This window comes from Haliotis asinina, chromosome 9 (genome assembly GCF_037392515.1).
Source record: "Haliotis asinina isolate JCU_RB_2024 chromosome 9, JCU_Hal_asi_v2, whole genome shotgun sequence".
In the NCBI taxonomy this organism is placed as follows: domain Eukaryota; kingdom Metazoa; phylum Mollusca; class Gastropoda; order Lepetellida; family Haliotidae; genus Haliotis; species Haliotis asinina.
This window is the reverse complement of record NC_090288.1, coordinates 18,564,374-18,578,992: the sequence shown is the minus strand read 5'-3', so window position 1 is coordinate 18,578,992 and position 14,619 is coordinate 18,564,374. Positions and strand designations below refer to the sequence as shown.

The 14,619-nt window shown below is 39.6% G+C and overlaps 1 protein-coding gene across 2 annotated transcripts in view; it reads left to right on the top strand.

Annotated features, from left to right (window-relative positions):
• The window catches only part of LOC137296795 (acylamino-acid-releasing enzyme-like), a 48,785-nt gene extending 46,157 nt beyond the window's left edge, over positions 1-2,628 (top strand). For both annotated transcript variants that reach the window (XM_067828650.1, XM_067828651.1), the window contains exons 21-23: positions 123-225; positions 706-812; positions 1,716-2,628. In XM_067828650.1, the coding sequence (XP_067684751.1) occupies positions 123-225; positions 706-812; positions 1,716-1,821 (316 nt within the window). In that variant the 3' untranslated portion in view covers positions 1,822-2,628. The remainder of the gene's footprint in view (positions 1-122; positions 226-705; positions 813-1,715) is intronic.
• The last annotated feature ends 11,991 nt before the right edge of the window (positions 2,629-14,619 follow it).

Genomic DNA, 14,619 nt, shown 5'->3' with positions numbered 1-14,619 from the left:
GTTGAAGAGCATCAGCTGTAAGTAGGATGTGTTCAAGGGATGTCGCCTGTAAGTAGGATGTGTTCACGGGAATGCCTTTTTCACCCTTCCAACTGGTATACTTATATTTCACTATCTTTCAGGGTGTTTGAAGAGATTGGCCAATCGTTTGAGTTCACCTCACTGACAAGTGCTGCGATCCTTGGGGAACTGTGGAAGAGATCTCCCCTCAGTTACGTCAGCCAGGTACAGTGTCTCCCCTCACTTATATAGGTCAGGTAGACAATGTGTGTCCACTCAGTTACATCAGCCAGGTGGGCACAATGTGTGAAGACCATTTATGCTGTCCCCTGCTATAATCTTACTAGAATATTGCTAGAAGCGGTGTAAACCTAAACTCACTCACTTCATCAGCCAGGTAGACAATGATGGCAGACTGTGTCTTTTCAGTTACACTGACATTGTGTCAAGTTCTCTCTTGAGACAATACAAGTTGTTTCCTGAGAGTGAATACAAAGTGTGGAAAATAAGTTTCCCATCTATTATTGCCAGCTGATCCTCATAGGCATGGATGTAGATTTTCGAAGCTGTCTTAGTGCTAAGACAGGTGTAAGGTAATGTTAATGTATGGCACTTACAACTGTCTTAGCACTAAGAGAGCTTAAAAAATCTAGGCCCTGTTTCCTTATTGTACATGGAAGGAGTCTTTTATTCACCATGTTGCAGGTGACAACCCCGATTCTGCTGATGATTGGTAAGGACGACCTTCGTGTGCCCACCACTCAGGCACGTCAGTACCACCGCTGTCTTAAAGCCAGGAACAAAATTGTCAGGTAGGTCAATGAACATCGTGTTATGAGGTCGACCTCCCCCACCACTCAGCCACGTCAGTACTACTGCTGTCTTAAAGCCAGGAACAAAATTGTCAGGTAGGTCAATGAACATCGTGTTATGAGGTGGACCTCCATGTGCCCACCATTCAGCCACGCCAGTACTACTACTGTCTTAAAGCCAGGAACAAAATTGTCAGGTAGGTCAATGAACATCGTGTTATGAGTTGGACCTCTGTGTGCCTGCCACTCAGCCACACCAGTACTACTACTGTCTTAAAGCCAGGAACAAAATTGTCAGGTAGGTCAATGAACATCGTGTTATGAGGTGGACCTCCTTGTGCCCGCCACTCAGCCACGCCAGTACTACTACTGTCTTAAAGCCAGGAACAAAATTGTCAGGTAGGTCAATGAACATCGTGTTATGAGGTGGACCTCCGTGTGCCCGCCACTCAGCCATGTCAGTATTACCGCTCTCTTAAAACCAGGAACAAAACTGTCAGGTAGGTCAATGAACATTGTGTTGCAAAATCAAAATCAATGAAACCCCTTCCCATAATCTTGAAGCATAATTTTAAAATATTTTCATGTACAAAATTGCTGACCCCTTACTGGCAAACAAGGATAAGTTGAGCACCAATCTGACAGTTGACCTGTATTCGCCATCCACTGGCGTTTGTCATTGTGAGGCCCACATGGGTCACATGGCCCCAGGTTACCCTTAATCAAGGTTACCCTTAATCTACCTCCCCAGAACGAAATAGGTGACACCCCTCTAGCCATAAATTATGTATGACCCCTTACAAACTTCAATTGTTTGCTGTAGGTGTTGTTGAAATATGTATCACGTGTCATGTACTTGAACACTTGAAGTTGACCCTATGCTTATAGAGCTGGTCATTTCAGATTCCTGGCATACGAAGATAACTCCCATCCCATCATCAGTGTCCCAGCTGAGTCTGATGCCTTCGTGAACATAATGCTATGGTTTGCCGAGCACATGGAAGCATGAGGGAAACTATCTGTCTCTTCAGATGTAATCAGAATCCTGATGCTGCCAGTGATGCATCTGTACCGCAGTTTCAAGTAACCAGCATGCCTCATCACTCTATCATATGATGATATTTATTCATGGATAAGATGGGGATCATTGGAGAGGATTCTTTCTCATTGATTTGTTCTAGCCATAATCTGTTTGCATTTATGTAGAAAAGAAATTAGAAATTATAATTTTTTGGTATCACTGTAATATTCACGGCGAGTGTACTTGGGAATGGTGGAGTTAAAAACTGATATTGTAATAACTCCAACAGAAATGTAAACCAAAAGCAGCTTGTCATCAGGTGAAACTTAATGTATTTTTGGTTGAAACAAAAGGAAGCATCTTTGACAAGGAGGCAGTTTTACCTGTCTATTTGCTGTTGATCAGTACATTACAACTATTGTGTTAGAAGAATTCAGTTTTAATTGCACCATTTTGACTTATTTTACTATTCTTTTACGTTTACATTTTACTGAGGTTCTAAGGATTCCAGTTTCTAAAATCCAAATTTCTCACTTATTTGCTTATCTTTGCCAGATTTTCTCACCACTTTTGAGTACATCATCATTTTCCAAAGAGTACATATGCACTTGTATAGTTTTGTGCAAGGACTGATTGTAACCAGTGTATTATTCCATCTGATGTTTGTATGTGTATATTTGTGAATCAAACTATCCCTTGAGGTGAACTGATAAATAAATTCCATGTCTGTGTGTTGAGCCATTTATATCAGTGTATGACAGGTAGCAAATAAAGAAAAGTAGTAGTAGGTAGAAATATGTTGTTGTATATGAACAGGGTCATCGACCCATGATCTCACTGCCTATTACTACAACATTGAAAGTAAGTTTAGATCACAAGACAGTGCAAGCACTACAATTATCACAACTTTATAGTTGTGGAGATGTGACAGATGGAACATGGGGATAACTAAACTGAACCAGAGAGCTTCTGATACCATGGTCAGAACGTTGTGTTACCAATAAAAGGCAACAAACCAGTACAACTGGTTGTACTTATTATGGGGAACTACAGTAAAGTATAATCCATGCATAACTTAACATCACCACAGCTGAAACTGCGACTCGACATTTGAAATGAGGAGGTAGCATGGGTATCTCTGTATATAGTGATGGCTTAGGTGTTGGCTCAGGTGTTGGCCCAGATGTTGGCTGATGTATATATGGCATGGTAATTTCAGAACATATGAACCAACTAGAGGTAGAGTGACAGTACACTTTGTGTTCTTCCATAAATAATGAATTCATCCTTGTGAATGTGTCACAACCTTGAGGTGAGTTGTGGAAAAAATAAACATTTCATCTACATATTTTCATTTACTCCAAAATATACTGAACAGCAAAAGAAAAAATGACATCACATAAAACTAAGAGCTCATGTTTATGTTTCCTTTTGGTTAACACATAACAAATAAAAACAGTTATGATTCTTTTGCCGTTCACGATTGTACGAGAAATGGGTGGTTGAAGGTGTAGTCATTTTCGTGATTTGTTGTGTTCACCTTTTGAAGGCTTTAACTTAATATGCCATCCATTCTTTAAGTTGAGGTCCGAAATCGGCTTTATTTCGGCTGGCAAGAATAACAGTAAAGAAGTGATAGGTATGATGAATGCTTATCGATAGGCGTATCATCCATGAATATATATATACATAAGGTTTAAATTGATTTGCAAGCGGGTAGGTGGGGTATGTTCGGCTTTGTCATGATCTATTGTACTGTGAAACTTTTGAGTCTGGAGTCATCTTAAAAATATCAGTTTTAATCTTTAATCCTCGCAGAACCACGTGGGCTCGTGGTTTAGACTTACCACCTTGTTCTGTATGATGTAGTGATTTCGCGATGGTAGAATTAGGCCTGGATACAGGCCTTCGGTTTTCCCAGTGGGAACCCTTTCTCGTGCTGCGTCTGTCAATATTCATTGTCATACAATAGCACACATATTTGGACGCTAAACGTGTCTCATCCTGCATGTAATAGTCTAACACACCGACGAGATAAGCCCCCTCCTTCTAAATCATGTCCTTCAATACACCAATGCTCATGCAGTAAACCACGGACCTTCTGATCTGAAGTCGGATGCCTGATCCATATGCCCTGCTACATACCCCCGTCAACAGACCGCGTCCCGGCCGCATAGCAGGGTTCTGAGACTTATTTTGCTCAAAGATAATATGAACATACTCAGCTCCACGTTGAGCGCCAATGTAGCGGCCATAAAGTCTCTGAGTCCTGTGCTTGGATTCGAACCATTGACCTTTTGATTAATTTGGTCGTCCTGTCCACATGACTTCAGAGATTTACCATGTCAGCAACCTGATGGGGTAAGGATGTCGTCTGAGGGATGACTCCACGCTCTCAAACACTCGTAGATACATTCCCTATATCAAACGTAATACCCTTGCCAAGGTCTGTTTTCCTTGTTAATTTCCTGTTAATTGTCAAAGGTGTAATTGGCTTGTTTACATAGTTTCCCCCCACTTCATACCCCATCACTTGTCTCCCTGCCAGCAGTATCTAGCACATCAGACTCAGAGACGCCACTTTTGTCATCTTCAACTAGCCGCTAGGTCTAATTCCTGTCTAAGGCGCTCCACCTCCATTCAGAGTTTCATAAGCTTGGTCTCGAGGTGTAGGTCTCTGTGTTTCTATGTTCCAAACAAGGAGTATCACTGCTGTCTTTCATATCACGTGCAGCAAAACCTGGTGACGTCAACATTTAACCCTTCTTCTCAGGGCCTTCTCTGACATTACTGGTAGGCGTGCCTAAAACTCCTCACAGTATTTTGTCGTCTCTATACGCCCTGTCATCGAGTAGTCCAAGGCTTGTATAGACTTTGTGTGCTAAAAATGGACTGCGGAAGCGCATGTTATTGCAAGGACCAGTTTATGTAAGTACTTTAATCTAACTTGAATAAATAATATTTAACACCTAAGTGACCTAAAACAGTGAGACTTTCCGCCATCTTTGTATGTCGATTTCTGAGTACCTTCTCCCTCAGTAATAGTGCATAACTTCATGTCTCAGCAACTTTGTACCGGTCGGGAAGGAGGGCATTCTCTTCCCACAGCGGTTACTCCTGTCATATCTTCCTACGTTACGTAGTAAGATATGACAGGAGTAACCTCTGTGGGAAGAGAATGGAAGTAGAGAGGGTGAAGTCCTTTAAGGCTTTGCCAACACACATATCAGGAAATAACATTGTGCCTCTGTCTGGGGTGTTCCTGCCTTGCCCATTGGAAAGCATCCATGTGCAGTTCGCCTTTGAGTTCAGTGTTATGAGTGACCATGTGTTTGACCGTCTTCACACCAATTTCTGCTCAATCAGCATATCGGTTAAAGGAAGAATTATATCAGTCTGGACTGAAATGTTACGTTGTAATGCCAAATTAAGTACCATTTTTCATAACGTTATGTATAAGATTTTTCTTCAAAGGCCGAATTTAATTTTCCGTTGTTATCAAGTGTCAAGTTCATCATATCCTACAGGATAATGGATTGTATTATATTTCGATTAAGGTAGAACTGTTTATTCTTCTATTTGCGGATGATCTCATGTTGATATCTGAAACAGTTTGTGGTTTGCAAAATCAGCTAGACGTTCTTGAAAGTTATTCTGAAAACAGGAACCTATTTGTAAATTTGGACAAAACTAATGTAGTCCTAGTTAGAAGATTTACGTTACAAGTATATCCCAGAACATTACCTATTGAAACCATCGTCGATAGCTTTTACTGGTATATTGGTTTAAACGTATTTTTATTTCAAAATGTGCTGAAATCTGGATAGGCGAACAAGCCAAGAAGGTTATATTTACATCGCTCCAGTATATAAGTATAAGTGCTCCAATAGGTGGACATATAGATGAAGTAGTTCGACGACAAAGATCAATAGTAGGACCAAATAACATAAATAACTATTGGTAGGTGTTGGTTATGCCTAGTAACCAAGCAAGTTGCTGCAGGAAATCGTGTTACATCTAGCTTCTCTTACTTTTCAATATATATGCATAGATCATAATCACTGAAAATGGTTACCTTTTTAAATGAAGTGGTGTAATGAGTTGAAAATATCACTATTTATTACGTTATTCAATGCATCATTACCGTATAAAGTTGTTTCAAATATCCTTGAGTATAAAAATACATAGTTGACCTTAGTTTCGTATAGTTCTGACAATTAAAGAGATAGTGGAGAAAGTCTTCGTTATCATGACCGTATGAACACCTGGATGTTTCCGATATGTGCCGCTTATAGCTGTCCGCGTTTAGATCACTACAGCCGAGCTTGAGACGACAGTGGATGATTTGACAAAATCTCGTTCCAACATTCAAATCAAAGTAGTTATGAGTTTCTGTTGGGTTTATCATTGTTTTAAATTGACTGAGGGAAACAGCATTAACAAATCCATCAGACAATGAATCCCCGGCATAATCGCACTTGGTAAAAATGATTGTGAATATCTTTGTCTTCTAAAGTTAATAGTTTGAATAGAAGTACTATTACTAAGATTATTGTTGCTTTGTTCAAATACTCTTCCTGGAACAAGATTGTTCAAATAGTCTGGAGTCAGACGATAAAACATTTTATAAAACGTTATGAGCTTAGAGCGGTGTCGTCTTTCTTTCAGTGTGCTATAATTGGTTTCCCCGAACCGCGCCGCATATGGATCATAAGGCGTCTAAATGCATGTTCTCCAGTACGTTTGTTTGTTCAATCGTAGAATTATCCCAGACAGGACTGCAGTAATCAAAAAGTGGTAAGATAAAGGAATTATGTTAGGTGTTTAGAGTTTTCCGAGATAAACGGTATTTCAAACTTCTCAGATAATTGATCATTGGACTTATTTTCTTTATCACGTGGCCTATATGAACTTTCCAAGAACAATCGCTTTGAAGTGTAATACCTAGATCTTTCTTTCGCCATTCATTAATACGTTCGGCCTGACATAGTTCTGCGTTTTCGAGTGAATGTTATACTCTCAGTCTTACTAGGATTAAAATTAACTTGCCACGTCCTAGCCCAATCTGCATTTTATGACAAATCTCTATTTATAATTGCGGCTTCTGTGACTTGGTCATCTATTGTCGTATATATCAATGTATCATCTGCAGGAAGGCGAATGTTGTTATCTATACCGTCAACAATGTCATTAATATAGATGATAAACAGAAGCGGGGCTAAAACGGAACCTTGGGGAACACCAGCTTCAACTGTTTTAATATCTGAACTGTAACCATTTATTACCACTATCTGCATTCTGCTATCTAGATAGCTTTCAAACCATTTTAAGAGAGTACCCCTTATACCGTAAGCATGAAGTTTATGAATAATGCCCCGGTGCTAAACTCTGTCAAAGGCTTTGCTTATGTCACAAAATACGGCTCTAATTTCCTTGGTCTACTGCACCAGCGATAAAGTTATAAAGATACGTTAACTGATTTACTGTAGAATCGCCAGGCATAAATCCAGATTGTAAGCTTGACAGTGTGTTTAGTCTAGGCATCTTTTGACAAAAAGTGCTTATTTGAGGCGCTGAAGACAAATCGTGTTAATTTTCGGCATACAAGATTTTTAGGGGTATTGAGGGGTGCTGAATTCAAATATGCTGTATGCCAAGCTCGAAAAAAGCCCCATAATGCCTCAAAATTGACAAATCCAAGATGTCCGCTAATTGACAAATCCAAGATGGCAGCTACCGACAAACTAACGCCTGAAAACTAACATATCGCTTTCATTAATCAAGTTAAAAAATTGAAAAATGCTGTTTTTTATATTTCCCATATGGGGAATGCAATGCAATACTTTGTGATTAAAATGGAAGAAAATAATTGTTTTGCGTACCTATTGCAAAAATGATCATTTTGAACAAAGAATATTCACATGGCCAAAAACCCTGTCCTTCTCCATCCCACTTGCTTTGTTTCCCATTTGTTTAAACATGTCAAACCAAGGGTGACATATTATGGATGCCATATGAATTTTGACACAACATAACGGGGCACTTTCAACTAACAATGATACAACTCAAAGTAAGTGTTTTAAGAACAATAGGTTTATTTCGGGACCGCGGCAATGGCTAGAATGCACATTGTTTAATGTTGTTTGGACCCTGGTGTCTTAGCAGTGTACACACTAAGGTTGTAAGCATCCGCTTATTCCCATTCATAGCTGGTGTTGTGGGAGTTGTTGTTACGTTTCCTGCAGTTGCAAGCCTCCAATTCGTCTATTTGTTTTTGTAAACCATTAACAGTACTGGAGATTAATACAATATCATCGGCAAAGAGTAGCAGACATAGTTGTATTATATCTGGGTGTAATTGGACCCCATTCGTGCATGTGTCACATATTGGTATTGTTAGTTTATTAATGAAAAACCTAAAAAGGAAAGGGTTTAAAATACAACCTTGTCTAACTCCTAGTTCACTAATGAAAGGTTCGGATAATTCATGCTTATTCCTTACATACATTTGAACATTTTTGTACATACTCTTCAACAGTTTATTCATTCAAGACCGTGCGATTGCAGAAGCCCCCAAAGTGTATCCCTTTGCACAGAATCAAAAGCCTTTGCAAAGTCAACGAATAGTGCGTAGAACTTTTCACCTTTTGAACAGAGGTGTCTTTGTATTAGTCTATACAGAATAAATATATTATCTGTTGTTGTATATCCCTCCCTGAAGCCCACTTGACCCTCGTATATCTGGTCCACAACATCAGTCCATTTAACTAATCTTTTGTTGATAATATAACTAAATAACTTGCTATATATAAGTACAGTTATTCCACGGTAATTATTAGCATCTTTAGGGTCACCTTGTTTATAGATTGGAACAAGAATGCCAACTGACCAAGATTCAGGAAAATTCCCAGTGTCGGAAAAAATGTTGAAAATAAGCTCAAGATATGGAAGGAGAAGATCAGATGACTATTTGAAATATTCCGGGAGGATGTTGTCAATTCCTGGTGACTTATTACTTTTCAGGTGTTTTATACTGTTTAATATTTCATTTCTACTTATTGGGGCATCCAGTATGTCGGAGGCGACACCTGAAATACAATTGGACTCTGTGTCGTTCACATAGTCTTGTCTACATGTATTTCCATCTGGGTTATCAGAAGCAGAGAATAATGACTGGAAGTAATTGAGCTATTCGTCGATTTCAATGTTGTTATTTTGACTATTCTTAGGGTTTAGTGTTTTAAGTTCATACCAAAATATTTTGGTATCATTCATATTATTTTCTATGTTTTTTTCTTTTCTGTTCCATAAATGCCTTTCTCCTTTCCTTACAGGTTGTGCCATATTTCTAGCTTTGTGGTAGCTCTCCACGGACTGCAAGGTTTTATCTTTTCGGAAGACGTTAAGAAATTTACACCGTTCTTTTTTTTAAATGGTTACATTCATCATCATACCAGCTATTTTTGTTATGTTTTTGTGTACACGGGCATATCCGTCTTTTCATATCCGAGGCAGCTAGACACAACGCTTATATATATATACACACACACACACACACACACACACACACACACACACACACACACACACACACACACACACACACACACACACACACACACACACACACACACACACACACACACACACACACACACACACACACACACACACATATACATATACACACACACACACACACACACACACACATATATATATATATATATGGACATTTGTAGAGCGCAGTGATAACTCCACACCTGAAGGGCATGCCCTTTGCACAACAGTAAATATGTACACTATATACAGAAAGAAGTATTGTACGTTTTAGTTGTGGTTGAATAAGAATGGTTTGAGTCTTGATTTAAAGATGGATATGGAAGGCGATGACGTGACACGAAGAGGAAGTGAGTTCCAGATGGAAGCTGCGTGTACACTGAAAGATCTGCGGCCAAAAGTTTGCAACTTGTATTTTTTGACACTGAGAGGACCTTTGTCTTGAGATCTGAGAGACCGTGCTGGCGTGTAGGGTGTTATAAGATCTTGCATGTAGGAGGGCAATGAACTGTTTAGTGCTGAATATACAAGAGACAATGTTTTGAATTTTATTCTTTCTCGAATGGGAAGCCAATGGAGTGACAGCCACAGCGGCTTTGAATGATGTAGGTACCTCACCACTGAGAAGACTAAGGTTCACTATTTGGGTTATGGATGGCAGAAGTACATCAAGCATTTGAAGCATGAAATCTGTTGGAACTGGATCCAATATGCATGTAGTAAGCTTAGACGACTTGATAAGCCTTAGCAAATCTGTTTCACTAACAGGTCGGAAGGCTTCAAGATCACGACCACTGTATTCATTGTATGAAACATCGTCACACATACTCCCCAAACTGTGACGCAATTTCACAATTTTGTCATAGAAGTAGGTAGCGAAGTCATTTGTAACTGCAACATCACTTCCACGAGGAAGTGTTTTGTCACTTTGTATTCCTGTCAGTGTATTCAGAGTAGAATATAATAGCCTTGGATTACCAGAATTTTTCAAAAGTCCACTGTTGTAATGGGTAGCTTTTGCTCGTCGTATGGCTTGTCTGACATCACTTCGCGCTGAGTTGTATATTTGTCTGTGGATTTCCAGACTTGACTTGCGTCAGTGACGTTCTGCAACTCTTTTCCGACCTTTAGCCTGTAATACATCTCCATTGTACCATTTAGCTGATTGTTTTTCCCGCACAAGTTTTGATCTGACTGGTGCATGTTTCTCTAGAAGTCCAGAGAGAGTGCTGTTGAACATATCAATTAGACGGTCAAGTTGAGTAGGAGGATTATGTAAAAGCTCTGACCTTTGCGGGTCATCCTTAAACTGTGATATATCTACATGTTTTAAGTTTTGTACTTGTATTTCTTTGCGAGTTGAGTTTTTTTTTGCATCTAAATCAAATGTGATCATATGATGATCAGACATTTGCGTGTCGTCAACGTGGATGTGTCTAATGAGGCTCTCATCTCTTGATACGACCCAATCTATGATATGGCCTGATAAGTTGTTTCAGATCATGAGATTCTAATACCTGACACATTTTCCTTGTAAGGTTTTTCTAATGTGTCAAAGTGAACATTGAAATCTCCCTGAATAACAACTTCTGCCACGAGATAATCTACACATTGCAGTTGGCTTGTATCAGTGAATGCAACATGAACAGATTTATCGAATAGGTCTTGTATATCATCCCATAGTAAATTATTTCTGAATTGCAACAGCATCTTGCTAATCCAGACAAATTTGTATGCTTCGGGATTATATTTAGATTTACCATTTATAGTCTTTGGCTTTACTAGTGAGTGATAGGCACGTAAATCTAGCGTTAACGGGAGGTGGGAAGACTGTGCTTTAGTGGGTAGAGCAAAATCTAATACTTTGTTAAAGAGATCTGCAGAAGCTAGGACGTAGTCTATGACGCTTGTGCCATTTGTACCTATAAATGTAAAATTACCTATTTTGAAATCTTTACTCCATCTGGCATTCACAGTATGTATATTTAAAATGCTAGATAAATCTAAAAGGCATCTACCAAAATGGCTGACTTCTTTGTCATGGGAGAACCGTTCTCGATTAAAATAATCCAATATGAAGTCATACATAGAATGACCTATAGTTTCCGCACGATATATTATGTCATCATCAACAAAGTCGGGAAGTGTAGCTATCCGCGCATTAAAATCCCCACACAAAGCTTGTGTACATCTGGTAGACCTGACAGTATATCAAACAGTTTCTCCTGGAAAACTTAGATACCATTTTACAATGTCCACTAAGTTTCTCATACCAAGAGGATCCCTCTGGTTGTATATATACACAACTATGTAAAAGATCTCTGTCGATGTTAAACAGTGACTTCTCAAATAATATTAAAAATGCATTTTCTGTGATCTCTATACTTTTGATGAATTTAGTTAGTGTATTTCTTAGCATTACAGTTATACCTCCAGAGAGTCTTCCAGTTGAGGCTATCTTATCTCCATCTTTATTCAAACAGTTAAAATCTGTAAATAGATCATTTGCACAATGATCATTACTCCAAGCTCTGTTAAACCAATAATATCAAATGATTTGATAAAGTTAACAAAATCGATGTCTTGAAGTTTCGGCGCAATACCCGAGATGTTCCAGAATATGAATTTTATGCTCCTACTGTAGTCGTTAGCGTTGTTTACAGTGGCTTTCCCGTCCCCTTGAAGTGTCCTACAATCACACACCCGGGAACGCACATTACATTGCACCCTAGATTTCACGTTAGGTCGGCCCGTGCCACACCCCTGTCGCGACTGGCCCCGGTTCCCAGCGCTGGAGGTAGATCTTGGTGGTCGCGACCTACCTTGGGTACGATTTTGTCCTCGATCCTCGGATGGGTTGACACTTTGCGAGGTATTTATTTCTCTAGCTTCGCGAACAAGCTGGTTCCCCTTGAAGTAAAATCTGGTTTCCGAGTGCTCGGTTCGGAGCCTGCTGAGCTCACTTCTCTGGGACGTTATCAGATCGTTCGCAATTCCATAACCTCGCTCCTTTAAGACGGTTCTCAGCTTGACGGAGTGCCATTTATCTTCCCAATGACACCTGACAATGATAGGCCTTGTCTTGTTGGGGTCGTAACACGATAACCTGTGGGGTCGTTCTACATCTCTAGCGATCTAGGGACTAGATGGGGTAGGTTCTTTGTTTCCCATGCACTGTTGATTATATCCAGTACTTTCTTTTTGATCTCTGTGTAAGTTTCGTTCCTTCTGTCGGGTATGCCATATAGAATCATATTGTTTCTACGGTTTTGTTTTTCTTGATCCTCTGGTCTGTCCTCGATCTTTGTCACTTGGTTTTCTATTATATTTGTCTTTTCATTGATAAAATCGATATCAAGCCTCAATACTTCCTGCTCCTGTTTGTTTACCAAAAGGTCATTCAGTATGTCCGATATTTCTGCTTTCACTGATTTTACGTCCTCCTTTACAGTGATGACATCTTTTGACAATCTAGCCGCCAAATCTGTTTAATAATTTCTGCTTTCATGTCCTCTAGTTCTCTACTGGGGGGCCAGGGTTTAGTTCAATGTCTCCGGATCTTAACAACCTTGAGGAAATTACAAACTCGCAAGGTAGAGTACTTACGTTCAAGCTGTGACGATTGTCCTGCTTTCGAAATGTAAACATTGCCACTGACGTCACAGATTATGAAAGGACATCACAAGAATCATCTGGAGCTCAGGGATGTGGTTTGAATTCATGGCATAGCCCTCCAGGATTATCCCAGCACTCGTAGCAGCATGTGTTAGGTGTCCACACATGAGGAGTCGATATGCAATGTCCATACCCGGCGTCCATTTACATGTCGGCTGATAGGGTGACACATTTTCATTCTGATTTACACCTGTAGGATGTACAGACCTTCCGATTCTTGCACGCCAGACCTCTGTAGACATCACCATAATAGAGTATATCTTGATACCATGCAACTTCTGTGTTCCTTTCGGCGTTAATTATATATTTTTCTGCCGAGCAAAATTGAAGCGACTACTCAAGGGCGATAATCCGATTCATATACCCACGCACATGTGCGTGTCCAGGTGCATGTGTGCATAAGCATACAAACATGAAAATAAGTGAGAACAAAATTGTTCATGATGTTCTCACTTAACTGAGAATCCAAAATACAAAGAAAACTTCAGGATTATCGATCAGGATACAATACAAGTGCAATTAGAATGTAGCTTAACAACATTAATAAAGTATGTTAAACTGAATGTCTTGTAAAATGTAAGAAGAATCTGTAAATGAAGGCAGTAATATCTTCTCCGTTTTCACGTGACGATTACATAATGCAGCGCGATAGGCACGTGCAGACACGTGCATTTCCGACCTAAGGTAAACCACAACTCCAGTGGTTACCTACCTGTAATGGATTAGGATACCTAGCCTAGAGAACGTCCTAGTTTGTGTAAGTACATTTAGTCTATGCCACGATAGTGAGTGAGTGAGTTTAGTTTTACGCTGCACTCAGCAATATGGTCTGAAAATAATCGAGTCTGGATCAGACAACCCAGTGATCAACAACATGAGAATGGATCTGCGCAATTGGGAACCGATGACGTGTCAACCGAGTCAGCGAGTCTGACCACCCGATCCCGTTAGTCACACACATGCATGCATGAACATACACGCACGCATACACCTGTATCTACATACAACCAAGTCTTTGATGGGCGTAGTATATAGACTGGTATGTAGATAAACCCTAACTTAAAGCAAATACTCAAGATAGATCGAGTTGGAACATGGCAAAGACGTGGGGAAATACAAAAGATTGGAGGACAAACATGTTCCATATGAGTAGACAAAACTGTTTCCAAGTAGCTTTACCATGAAGGGGAAATTATACCATAGCAGATTAGAGGTTGAAGGTGCCCAACATAAGATGTAGAAAAATGGCAAGGTACTTGCAGGGCAAACACGATCATTCGGTTAGACACAATGATAAGTATTCTCGCCCTTCAACAGCAATTGTTGGACGTGAGTATTGGATAGAGTCAATTTCGGTCTGCTTTTTACGGCACAAGTTGTCATTATAACATGGTGTTGATACATGTCATGGCGAAAATGTGTAAACTTAACATGATAACATAAACTATTCGATCTAAATTTGTTATAGCTGAATAGTAAACATTTTTCTACTTTCACTTCAAGCAGAATGTGTCACCTGTTCATCCCCATAACTAAATTAATGACAAAACA